We start from the raw sequence: 13508 nt of genomic DNA, 5'->3' as shown, positions 1-13508 counted from the left end.
GGGGAAATCTGCCAAATTCAATTTCAATCAATGCCCCATTTTTCTGATCCTAAATTCTCCACATTTTTTTTGAAAAAAGACCTCGTGAAAATCCTTCTAGTGAGAACTTCTCCTTGTGCACATTTTGTACGCACCTTTACATGGTATACACTTTCTGGGAAAACCGTTTTCCCTAATGCAATGCAGTTTAATGCACACTGTGCCCTAGCTAGTACATGCATTTCTGCACACATTACTAGGCTGGAACACTGCACTGCAGAATTTGAAGAAATGCGAATTTTGGAAGAAGCCTGTGTTTCAGTCTGCATATCATATTGGAAAGTGGAAACGAGGTTGTTATACCTTTAGATGATGAACTGAATTGAATTCCCCTGGACCATCTCTGGCTGTGACCCTCATGGGACCTGTTAGCTTACAGACCCAATTCAAGGTGGCGCTGTGGATTAAACCACAGAGCCTAGGGCTTGCCGATCAGAAGGTCGGTGGTTCGAATCCCTGCAACGGGGTGAGCTCCCGTTGCTCGGTCCCCGCTCCTGCTAACCTAGCAGTTCGAAAGCACGTCAAAGTGCAAGTAGATAAAGAGGTACCACTCCGGCGGGAAGGTAAACGGCGTTTCCGTGCGCTGCTCTGGTTCTCCAGAAGCGGCTTAGTTCTTCTGGCCACATGACCAGAAGACACATGACACATTGCCAGCTCCCTTGGCCAATAAAGTGAGATGAGCGCCACAACCCCATAGATGTCCACGACTGGACCTAATGGTCAGGGGTCCCTTTACCTTTAACTTAAGCAAGGACCATCTCTCTCCTTCCTTACAGAACACACCCAGAGATTAAGATAGGCAGAGGGTGCCTGCTTGGTAGGTTTGCTGCCTTCCATAGCATTGTGGCTGGCAGCTTAGGGGAGAGTTCTCTCTGAGGCAGCTCCCAAAATATGGAATGCACCAACAGCGAGGAGGCAAGGTGGCACATTCCTGTTTTGTCTCAAGCAGCGAAGTGGGAGGTGCCACCTCTGGATATAGAGGACCTCATCTTGGTTTCAAGGCACAATGCTGGATGATTTTCAGTTCCTTTCAAGCCCCACATTTCTGTTTGTTCTGTCCTACTAAGGGTTGGCAGCTGGTGGACCTCGGGCCAAATCCGGCTGCAGGAAAGCAGCCAGCTGGTCTACCAACTCAAGGAAGTTGTTCCTGATACTGGCTTGAGTTGACAGCTGCTGCTGCCGCCGCCACCACCACAAAATTACAGCCAGTGTAATTTCAGCAGGACTTCAAGGAGGAGACGGAACGGAAACTGCACAGTTGTGCCATGTTGTGCTTTTTGGGGGCAAACAGACAGAGGGAGCTGCCACAGCACAGGAAGGCTGGGGCAAACTGACTCCTTCCCCCGATGTAACCCCATAACGTCACATGGAATATATAGTGTCAAACCAGCTGAAATGGCATTATATGCAAAATCTTGTGTTTCGATTAGCTTTCTGCAGTGTGAATGTGCATGTGAATGACTTCTATGGTTGTGGATCATACTCAATGCTCTGTGGGCACAGTTATGCAGGTGTAACGGGACTTCTGTTTCCTCTCCTCTCCCTACTCTTCCTTAACCCTCCAGAAATGATTCTGTGGGTGCGCAGGAAGCTGGAGGGGGCCAGATAACAGGAAGAGGAAGCTCCATTTACACATGAAACCCATTGCACCAGCAGAGCTGCAGTACTGGATAGAGCCCGACCTTATTATTATGTGCATCAATGACATGTTGCTTGCAAAACAACAATAAACTAACAGTCTGGAGGCGCCCGTAATTGGAAGCAAATTATCTATATTTTGCTATACAGTGGTACCTCTGGATACGAACGGGATCCATTCCAGAGCCCTGTTCGCATCCTGAAATTAAACACAACCCATGTCTGCGCGTCTGCGCATGCATGGGTCACGATTTGCTGCTTCCGCACATGCGCTTGACATCATTTTGACCATCTGCGCATCCGCAAACGGTGAAACCCGAAAGCGCTCAACCTGAAGCAACTTCAACCCGAGGTATGACTGTACTGAAAAAAAAAGGACTTTTGTAAGTTAAAGGTAAAGGGACCCCTGACCATTAGGTCCAGTCGTGGCCGACTCTGGGGTTGCTCATCTCGCTTTATTGGCCAAAGCAGCCGAGGGAGCCGGCGTACAGCTTCCGGGTCATGTGGCCAGCAGGACTAAGCCACTTCTGGTGAACCAGAGCAGCGCACGGAAACGCCATTTACCTTCCTGCTATAGCGGTACCTATTTATCTACTTGCACTTTGATGTGCTTTCAAACTGCTAGGTTGGCAGGAGCAGGGACCGAGCAACGGGAGCTCACCCCGTCACGGGGATTTGAACCGCCGACCTTCTGATCGGCAAGTCCTAGGCTCTGTTGTTTAACCCACAGCGCCACCCACGCCCCTCCTTTGTAATTTAGACAGCGATTAAGTAAGCCACCCAGAGTGGCTCGGGAAACCCAGCCAGATTGGTGGGTGTGGTTGTCTTCTTCTTCTTCTTCTTCTTCTTCTTCTTCTTCTTCTTCTTCTTCTCCTCCTCCTCCTCCTCCTCCTCCTTCAGTGCATAGTTAAACTATGGAACTCATTCCCACAGGAGGCAGTGGTGACCACCAACCTTTTTAAAAAGATTAGACAAATTCATGGAGAGGGCTATCAATGGCCTGATCCAGCAGGGACTTTTTATGTTACTGGGTTTCGGCTTGGCTTGCTGGGTCACATGTGATTCACCATTCCAAATGAAACCATTACCCTACCTAGATGTACAATGGATCTAGACACACATGAATGTACACACACACACACACACACACAGGAATCCACTCCCCATCCCCCACCCCCAAAGATCCTTGCCTCTCTGCTGCCTCTCTGCTATTTGTCACTGCTGGAAGCATGTCCGCAGTCCCCTGGGTCTGGACATAGATCAATCCGAAGAAATGGTGTCAGCGGGTTAAGCTTCCCGCTGGCTGTAAGCCTAGAGGAGGCTGCAAAGTGGCAAAGGCTGCAAAACCTCGGATTATTAAAACGTGAGATTGTAGCTCAGCCAGCCAGCGGCCAGTTGCAACTAGGATCCAGGGCAGTGACAGATGCGTACTACTCTGAGCTGGAAGCCCTTGGAAATATTGGCTATGGAACTGAAGAAGGGGTGAAAAAAAGCCCCACTCCTGGTTCACTGTGTTCCTCTTCTGTTTGCTTCATGGAATAATAAGCTGTCCTTGGTTCACGTGGCTCAGTAATGTCTACGCTGCCTGGCAGTGGACATGCCCTGGAAATGCCAGCGATAGAACCTTGGACCTTTGATGCGCAAAGCAGATGCTCTACCACTGAGCTATGCCTCTTCCCAATGGCAATGATGCTTTACCCAGGAGTAAGGGCAGGGGGGCTTCCATCTATGGCTGTTGGTGGGGGCATATATTCCCCTCTGCAATTCTTTCTTGGGGGACACCAGCCACTAAGAGGAGACCTGTTTGCACCTGCATATATGTCTCCCAGATTTAATGAAATGCCCTCACAATTTTGGAAGGACGGAACCAGACGTGGGAGACCACTCCAGCTCTCAACCATAAAAACTTTTTCTATTCCCCATTCTAGCTTCCCAACTGTGTTGTATTGTCTTATTGTGTGTATGTGTGGTGGCTGATTTCCTTCAGAATGGATCGGTTTGATTTTCTTGCAGTCCATGGGACTCTCAAGAGTCTCCTCCAGCACCAGAATTCAAAAGCATCAATTCTCTAGAGATCAGCCTTCTTTATGGTCCAGCTCTCACTTCCATACATCACTACTGGGAAAACCATAGCTTTAACTGTACGGACCTTGATCCACTGATCATTAGAGATGAATAAATAAATAAATAAAAGAATATGAATATCTGTATGGGGTTTTTTTTTACTCCCCTTTTTGGTGAAGTATAAATTGGCACTCTAGTTAAGGCTAGGGAAATTTCTCAGGGAGGTTACAAACACACCTACAATTGTCTCACGATGCACAGTAGACCTCATGACTTCCAGATGCCTTCTTATCTCTCCCAGTATTTAAGAGAATACATAAATGAATTACTGCAGAACATTAGAGTGTGCTGTAGACATCACTAGGAATGATGAAATGTAACTATAGATTTATGGTTTCAGACAGAGATAGAAATATGCAAATGAGAATACGTATTTATGAATGGAGGAGAGTAGAACCTTTACCTCCAGACTGAGATGTAGATGATTATCAAAAGCAAGAGAGTCAAGGAAGACACTCCACAGCCTACGATTAGCGTGACCGAAGGGACGAGCACTTTTTCTGTGTTCTGAAAGAGAGGAAATAAAAAGCATGAGTATACTTGAAAGAGCAGGTGACCTACATTCTGCAAGATATTTCCTGGTGATGATGTGGTAATAATAATTCAACACGCGTGATTTCTGACCTGGATATTGTAATTCTGATTCTGCAGACATTAATCCCAAACTCTCCTTCTGTTTGATTCTGTCTGATTTATCTACTTTCAGGGAGGGGGAAAAGCTATTTTGTGGTCAGCATGCACAGAGTTAGTCAGAAGGGTAAATAGCTGGATGCAGAAACTCACGGGCAAACCTAGTTGTGAGCAGGTTGAAAAACAATCACACAACCAAATGAAATCGGTGGTAGGTCTGCTTTGGAGAGTTCATTGCGTACCAAGGCTTTCTGGAAGAAAGGCCATTCTACATACTCCATGCAGATTCTACAAACATATGGGTGAATAGAAAGCTGGAAATCCAGTAGACATAAAATGATAGGCTCCACACACTCCTAGAATTCTTTATTCAAAAATCCACTGATCATTCTTTTGAGAAGAGTTGAAGTGGCCAGAGAGAGACCTTTTAGATAACTGCATCCTTCTAGTTCACAGAAGAACTCCAACTCAACCAAGGGGAAGAATCAACACGTTTGTAATGGGCTACACAATGTCAGGATGATTTCTATGCATGCAGCAGCCATCATGGATGTGACAGAGCTTTAACATCCGATGTGACTCCGTTAGTGGAGTCTATTCACCTATTCAGCTGCAAGTCACGGAGCAATAACTGCGTAAACGATGCGTGTGGAAATCATGGAATCACACAGGTGGAAGGACCTCAAAAGTCTATGAGTCAAATTCACCTGCCAATGCAGGAAGTCAACTGAAAGGTGGACAACCAGCCTTGCTTAAAAACGTCAAACAGGGAGCAGAAGCAAAGCTATGCATTACTGAGCACCTGCCAAGGCCCATTTATTTATTTTGTCGCATTTATACCCAATATTTTTTCTCCAAGGAGCTCGAGGTGAGGAACAGAGGTTCTCGCTCCTCCTCATTTAATCCCCACAACAATAACCCTGTGAGAGAGAATAAAAAAATTCCTTCCAGTAGCACCTTAAAGACCAACTAAGTTAGTTCTTGGTATGAGCTTTCGTGTGCATGTGCACTTCTTCAGATACACACTTCAGATACACACTTCTTCGTGTGCATGCACACTTCTTCAGACGTGTATCTGAAGAAGTGTGTATGCACACGAAAGCTCATACCAAGAACTAACTTAGTTGGTCTTTAAGGTGCTACTGGAAGGAATTTTTTTATTTTGACTATGGCAGACCAACACGGCTACCTATCTGTACCTGTGAGAGAGGTTAGGCAGAGAGGCAGACCTGGCCAAGGTCACCCAGTGAGCTTCATGGCCAAGTAGGGATTTGAACCCTAGTCTCTCAGGTCCTAGTCCAGCACTAACGACTAGACAGCACTGGCTTCCCTGCAGGGACGGCGCTTCTCATCCTCTTGGCTGCATCTGCCTGCTGCCTCCAAGCCATGGCTAGAGTGAGGAAAGGCAGCAACATCCGCCTCATGTTCTCCATCAGAGGCTGGATTGGACCCAGAGGAAGGAAGAGGGGAAGTGACTGGCATGTTCAAGTCTTTTTCAACCTTTTTATCAGAACCTCAAATGGAAGAAGCATTCAAAAAAATGCGTACTGGGTTTCCAGGAAGATTTCCAACTGAGCAGTGCAACCTTTCGCTCTTCTCACGGCCAGAAAAAGAAGAAGAAGAGAAAAATACATTGCGTGGGTATAACAAAGCAAACTCGCTCACAGCTGTGCCTCCCTGACCAGCTTAAACAACCAGCTTAAACAAGGCTTATGATATGAGACTTAAGGAGCTAAACTCTTAAGACTTAAGCTTAGGAGGCTGAGGGGTGACGTGATTGTGGTGCAGATTCATGGCATGTGGAAAAGCTGTGAGACGGAGGGAACGCTCTGGCCTTCACAAAACTCGAAGGGGGCTGGAGCAATCTGTGGTTTTCTCCCTCCCTCAGTTTAAATGCTTTATTGAAATACATAGATAACATACACAATGTGCCAAGATGAAAACAATCATAAATCTTAATATGTTTACAAAAAACAGATTTAAATTAAATTTATACAATCTCTTTTTTTCCTATCTTTTTTGCTAACATAGAATAGACTTCCTATCATATCCCAATGCATATGACCTTTCTGGTGATGAATGTACTTATCATTATTACCTTACTCTTTCTGTACTTTCTAATACCTTCTTACAACAATTCATACCTTTTTACTTGTTTCTTAACAGTTCGTTTAGACAAGGGTCATTCAGACGCTGCTGTTGACATTGTACCACTGTTATTATTCTGTAGATCTCTCTTGTACACATCCCATTCCTGAATAAATAATTGTGTTGTATTACCTCTTAGTCTGTTAGTCAATTGCACAATTTCCGCATGTTCCAGTAATTTGCACTGCCACTCTGATATGGAATTGGAAAGGGGGGAAAGTTCCAGCCATATCAGAGCGGGGAATAATCTGGGTTAACTAACCTGTGACCCTCCAGCTCATCATAACTGACTATTGGTCATGCTGGTTGTGGCTGATGAGAGTGTATGGGTGTGCACTTTTTTTGGGGGGGGGGAGATGAAATGAAATTGACAGAGAATGGGTCCCAGCATGGTGTGGCTTCTTCTCTCGTGCTCAGGAGGACCAGCCACTGTATTGCACTATGGCCAGCTCTGTGCCTAACCTCCTTTGTGTGGCAATCACACAGGGTCCCCGGACGTTTCACCGTCTATTGATCCCTGTGCCACCACTTTATTTCTCGCTGCCACCACCCAGGCCCTACCTGGTACAATACTGAGTCCAGTCAGAGTTCAATTGGAACATAAACTTCTGCTTATTTATTGCAGTTTAACAAGCGTGTGGTTTCATAAACGGTATCGGTCAATTACAATCATGGGGTGCCTATCCAGACCTATAACTTCCGCTACCTGCTCTCACTCACTAAACCACCTCTCAGATATTTACTTGTCTGCCTAGCCCCTAACTGTTCCTGACTCAGCCTATTTCGTTACACTAGCTCAACCTACCCACAACTCTAGCCCAATTCACTCCCACTCCAACCAACCACCCAACTCCCGACGAACTCCTCAATGAACTCCCACCGAACACCTCCCAGAGCTTCTCCCAGAGCTGGTTTTATAGTCCCTCTGACTCCACCCCCTGGGTTTTAATTGGGTAACCTGTTTAACTATTTCACCTCCAGCACTCTCATGTTAACGTCACACCTTGCCCCCTAAACACTGAGGGGGCCTGGCCCCCTGCCAGCTGATATTGAGGGGGCCACATACACCTCCACCCCTAGGAGTTGGCACACCTGCTCTCCAGTTTCCTGCTTTACTTCTTGGTCCCATCACCGCCAACTTACAACTCTTCGTCTTTGTCGAAGTTCCAGCTAGTTAACTCACACAGATCCACTTTCCATTGTTCCCGTTAATGGCTCATCACCCAGCCTATCGCCTCAACAGAGAAAGCTGGCCTGGATCTTAACACTCGCTGGATCCAAGGGTTCAAAGGGTCTATGCATACAGACTACTTCTCCCCCCTCATCTCAGACTCTGTTGTTTTGATCAAGAATATAAGAAGAGCCCCCTGGATTAGGCCAATGACCCACCTAGCTCAGCATCCTATTCTCACAGTAGCCACCTGGATGCTCCTATGATAAGAATTTTAAGGTCTAATAAATGTTCATACATATACCAACCAAGCACGTACAGTGGTGCCTCACAAGACAAAATTAATTCGTTCCGCGAGTTTTTTCGTCTAGCGAATTTTTCGTCTTGCGAAGCACGGTGTCGGAAAAGTTTTGGAAAAGCTTCAAAAATCACCCAAAACCTCAAAAAAGGCTACCACACCGCGTTCTATGAGTTGCTCCTCGAAGTCAAGTCGCAACTGTATTAACGGTGTTAAGAAAAAGGAAACAAACTTGCAAGACGTTTTTGTCTTGCGAAGCAAGCCCATAGGGAAATTCGTCTTGCGAAGCAGCTCAAAAACCGCAAAACCCTTTCGTCTAGCGAGTTTTTCGTCTTGCGATGCATTCATCTTGCGGGGCACCACTGTACATAGATCAGCAAAGGAAGACTGACCTGAAACCATTTTTGATTCCCAAAGTGACCAAATGTTTTCTCTGCAAGGTCAAAGGAAAATGGAAAAGCCTCCCTATTGTCTTTTCCTTCACAGATCCTGTCTTAAGGGCACATTTAAGATATGGATAGGGTGTGAGCCTGTGACCTGGCTCAGGAACTAAGTATTTATCATTACAAAAGACTGGCCAGGCTCCCCAGGGTATCCAATCAAGTAAGCATTTAACATATGTCAGGAGTACTCTGATGGTGTTTCCTGCTTGGCAGGGGGTTGGACTTGATGGCCCTTGTGGTCTCCTCCAACTCTATGATTCTATGATTCTAGGTAACCTGCCAGACAGGAGATAAACAACAACAGGAGATAAACAACGCACTCAGATTTCTGCTGTAGACCACCCTTTCTGTGATGTAGCTATGATGTGTCTGGGGGGTGATCTTGAACTCCAGGGCAGGCAATTTAAAATGTCTATATAAAGGCGGACACACCTCTGTTCTGGTTCCTCCTCCTTTCCTGTGTGTGAGGGGATCACCCTGTTGCAACAGATCAATAAAGATCAGGCTTACTAGCTGCTTTGCTTCTTAATATTCTCTGGTTGGCCTCTGTTATTTTCTCCTACCAATAGGGAACCTATGTAAGGACTCTATATGGGCTATTGGATACCCCATAAGGGAAAAAAGGACAGATTTTTGTTTATAACACCCCCAAAGCAGGTTCTGAGCACAACACCATTCTCCCCACTTCACAGCAACTGGTATTCAGGGACATTACTGCCTTCAAGCATGGTGGCAGAGGATTGCCACCATGTCTGTTAGCCAGCAACAGCCAATAGATCAAGCGGTTCGTACACTTTCTACTTAAAATCAATAAATGCATCGGTTTGGAGATTCTACTGTTTGACCTCTCCGAAGCCCAGGAGGAGCAACAGCAACAAAACATGACCTCTGTTTACAACGGAGTAGCTCATCTTTCTTGGCACATGAGATCCTGGGCTCATGCGCCACCTCGTTCTCTTACCACTGTGCGTTAGCGCTGCCAGGTTACTTCAAAGTGCACTAGCAGGGAAAGAGAGTGGGGGGCACCTCTTTGTGTCTCCCTCCCCCAGTTCATATGATGCTGTAAGAATGGGGGAGAGAAGGAGGGGGGCTTTCAATCAATGCTTCCAACTAGGGTGGAAGTAATGGCTGCCGCTGCTGCTGCTCCTGCCTGGGGGCCGAGAGCTGTCTCTGCTCTTAAATAACCTGCCTGGGAGCAGAGAAAGATGTTCGGCTTTCCCCTCCCCATCTTTCCCCTCGCCTTCCTTTTCTTCTGCATTGCCCTGCTTGCTTTCCTCCCCCTCTATTCTAAGCCATTTTTTTATTTCTTTGCTCCCGGATCTCAGTTCTTTTCTTCCTTCGCAACGCTCTCCCCATCCCCCTCCCTCCACCAGTGCATGGAAGATGGGAACTCACATGGAAGATGGAGCAAGCTTGTTTTTGTGGGAATGTTCAGGGATGCAGGAGAGGATATATTGTCTGATTATATCCTTTTCCAACTTGTGTAAACAAGTTCACAATTTAGCAGAGTAACACCCCCCTTTTTAAACTCGCAGCGGATGCGTTTCTCAGGCTCGCTAAAGCCTCTATAATAACTGTTCTGGTATTTCCCCCTTACTCCCTCATAAAAGATAAGACACTACGCAGTCTTCTATAAAAGTATGAAAAGGTTTACTCACACATCAATCTGTTCACAATAGGATCCCAGAAGGCAGACTTAGCTTAGAAAAGTAACATACACCTGGAAACTATCTCATAAGGAGACAGTCCCTTTGTCCTCTCTTGGCTGGAAGCATCTTTGGCTAAGCAGATGTTGCTTCTTTGATGCATGTAGTCAAAGAGAGAGGGATGGCTGCCCTGCCCTGTGCTTTTGTTGTTACCTGCACAGGTGAGGCCACGCCTACCTCTAGTCACATGCAGAGCAAGTCTGTCCCAGCCCAGAAGGAAACAGGAAGTTTACCGCTGGACAAACATTCCTCTAGGAATGTTGCACTTGACTGCTCTTGTGTTTCACATCCCACAGTTTTCTCCCGCTCTGGAGGGTAGGACCTGAACCGATGGTTTCAAGTTACAAGAAACACCAGGAAGAACTTTCTGACAGTAAGAGCTGTTTCACAGTGTAATGGTCTCCTGTGGGAGGTGGTGGACTGTCCTTCCTTGGAGGTTTTAAAGCAGAGGTTAGATGACCATCTCCCATGGATGCTTTAGCTGAGATTCCTGCATTGCAGAGGGTTGGACTAGATAACCCCCGGGGTCCCTTCCAACTCAACAGTTCCGTGATTCTATGATATTCTTCTGCTCTATGAATGCATCTACTGTATTTAGATAGTGAGAAATGCTGGTTTCTCCCCCATTGTTACTATCAGTATTATTTATACATTACTTTCTCCATTTTGTGTGTGTTAAATTTGGAAATAAAAAAAGAAAAAGAAAAGAAAAAGGTAGGAGAGAAAGAAAGAAAGAAGCTCATGCTACTGCCGGTTTTCATTCCCCAAGAAACTTTTGGAGAATGCCTACCCTTGACAGAGAAATTGGGGAAAACATTTGTGGTTTTTCTTGGTCCACAAGTAGAGCGGAAGATTTTGAGAGATCATTTGTGCACAGCTTCAGCCTAAGTGTCAGGTCTTGTCACTTTCCCGAGCGGCTCTATGAGTGAAGACAGATGCAAAAATGTCTAGAGAATTGGTACTTGCTTGAAAGTGCCTTGATCATAGCAGCATGTTGCAGTAATGGAATCTTGTGGTCATCAGTGGACAGTAGCATCATAACAGCGACCCCGTGGTCAAGAACTTTCCTGTCCAGCTGTGATTCCTGCATCACAGGGGGGCTGGACTACATGGAGTCTCCTTCTTTGGAGGTCTTTAAGCAGAGGCTTGACAACCATATGTCAGGAGTGCTCTGATGGTGTCTCCTGCTTGGCAGGGGGTTGGACTCGATGGCCCTTGTGGTCTCTTCCAACTCTATGATTCTATGATTCTATGACCCCAGGGGTCCCTTCCAACTCTACAATCCCATGATTCTATTATTCTATGTACGGCCTTATCAGCCAAAGCTCGTAAAAGGCACTACTAGGGAGCAATCCTACACATAGTCAGCTGGCGTAAAGCAAGCCAGTATAACTGAAGTCAGCGTAAAGTTAACACCAGATCCAAACTCCAATCAGCTGTGGGGCTTCTGGAAGCTGAGCAGGTCTAAGCCTGGCAGAGGATAAACAAGCCTTTAAAGGGGCATCGGAATTACACCACCCTTTTCTCCATCTCCACCTTGTCCCCAGAATGTCCCCTTTCCAGGGCTTGCACTGGTTTAAGATTCACCAAGCTCAGCCCAACCCATAGATGGCCAGGAACTGGGGGTAGATGGCTGGTTCCCACGGCCGACTTGAGTCATAGCTCCACCCTCACCCCCATCTGGTGTCAGAAGAGATTTGAGCATGGAGGATGAGAGTTCAGGTCGGGGGGGGCAGAGGGGGACATGTGATGGTGGATCTACACCATACTAGACCGGCAGCAGCAGCGAGGGGGAAGGAAGGAGCAGTGAGCTGGGCTCCTCATTAGGTGCACCAACAGCAACTCAGCCACCATTTTGGGATGACCAAGCTCAAATTACAAGAAAAATACGTCCTGTCCGAAATCCAAATGGGACAGGGGAAACATCTGTCGATAAACGGGACAATCCCGCTTTTCCAGGGACAGTTGGCAACCCTAACTGAAATGTAAAGGTAAAGATAAAGGGACCCCTGACCATTAGGTCCAGTCGTGACCGACTCTGGGGTTGTGGCGCTCATCTTGCTTTACTGGCCGAGGGAGCCGGCGTACAGCTTCCGGGTCATGTGGCCAGCATGACTAAGCCGCTTCTGGTGAACCAGAGCAGCGCATGGAAACGCTGTTTACCTTCCCACCAGAGCGGTACCTATTTATCTACTTGCACTTTGAGGTGCTTTCAAACTGCTAGGTGGGCAGGAACTGAAATGTATCTGTAGCTGAACTGAACAAATATTCCCACTCTCCTTGTCTTTAAATGACGCTGATTAAATAAGCATAAAAATGATTAGTCACAACTAAGGTGTCTCAAACTGCTTTGCAGCAACAAATGCAAAAAGAAGGAAGTCATCAAAATCAGATACGAAAACAGCAATAAACAGAAACTTAAATACTCATCTGGAAATACCTTTAAAAGCAACCAGAGCTTCTTTTGTTCCCTGTAAAGCTTTCGGTACATTAATGGGATTGTACTGATTAATTAAAATAGTCACCATCGTCCTTGACAACACGCAGAAAGATAAAAATCCTCCTGGGCTCCCCAGGCGACGTATTTCAGAGCCCATCTCATTAAGCAAAGCTCTTAGTTTGCTCCACTAGAATGATAAGCAAAAGTCTCTTCCCTTTTGCTGCAAGAAGAGGGGCTTATCTGAAGTACCGCTAGGCATTTAGTGACTCCAGCCATGTTTGCCAGCCATGCCACTGCTACCCTTTTGGAATTAATTGGCACTTCCTGAAACAAAATGTGGACTGAATCACGGCTACCCTTCGAAGTTCTCGCTCTCCAAATGTTGTAATACATCTTGCAAAAAAAGGAGGGGAGTTGCGTAAAGATGTATGTATGTATTTATTTGCATTTATCTCCCACCTTAGGGACGCGGGTGGCGCTGTGGGTTAAACCACAGAGCCTAGGACTTGCTGATCAGAAGGTCGGCGGTTCGAATCCCCGCGACGGGGTGAGCTCCCGTTGCTCAGTCCCAGTTCCTGCCCACCTAGCAGTTTGAAAGCACCTCAAAGTGCAAGTAGATAAATAGGTACCGCTCCGGCGGGAAGGTAAATGGCGTTTCCGTGTGCTGCTCTGGTTCGCCAGAAGCGGCTTAGTCATGCTGGCCACATGACCCGGAAGCTGTACGCCGGCTCCCTCGGCCAATAAAGCTAGATGAGCGCCGCAACCCCAGAGCCGTCCGCGACTGGACCTAATGGTCAGGGGTCCCTTTACCTTTACATCTCCCACCTTTTTATCCAGGGCTTCACGGTTCACCCCCCCCTCCCCATTTATT

General features: G+C 46.6%; 1 protein-coding gene and 1 pseudogene across 10 annotated transcripts in view; both read right to left on the bottom strand.

Annotated features, from left to right (window-relative positions):
• Positions 1-8405, bottom strand: part of LOC309539766 (tigger transposable element-derived protein 1 pseudogene) — a 247767-nt pseudogene extending 239362 nt beyond the window's left edge. The window contains exon 1 of the transcript XR_014224546.1: positions 8281-8405. The product of XR_014224546.1 is annotated as a tigger transposable element-derived protein 1 pseudogene (transcript). The remainder of the gene's footprint in view (positions 1-8280) is intronic.
• Positions 1-13508, bottom strand: part of ADGRB1 (adhesion G protein-coupled receptor B1) — a 388463-nt gene that overhangs the window by 71329 nt on the left and 303626 nt on the right. For all 9 annotated transcript variants that reach the window (XM_082235447.1, XM_082235451.1, XM_082235450.1 and 6 more), the window contains exon 19: positions 4205-4308. In XM_082235447.1, coding sequence (XP_082091573.1) covers positions 4205-4308 — 104 coding nt within the window. The remainder of the gene's footprint in view (positions 1-4204; positions 4309-13508) is intronic.

Source organism: Podarcis vaucheri, assembly GCF_965113315.1.
Source record: "Podarcis vaucheri genome assembly, chromosome: 8".
Lineage (NCBI taxonomy): Eukaryota > Metazoa > Chordata > Lepidosauria > Squamata > Lacertidae > Podarcis > Podarcis vaucheri.
This window is presented reverse-complemented; position numbering and strand designations above follow the sequence as displayed.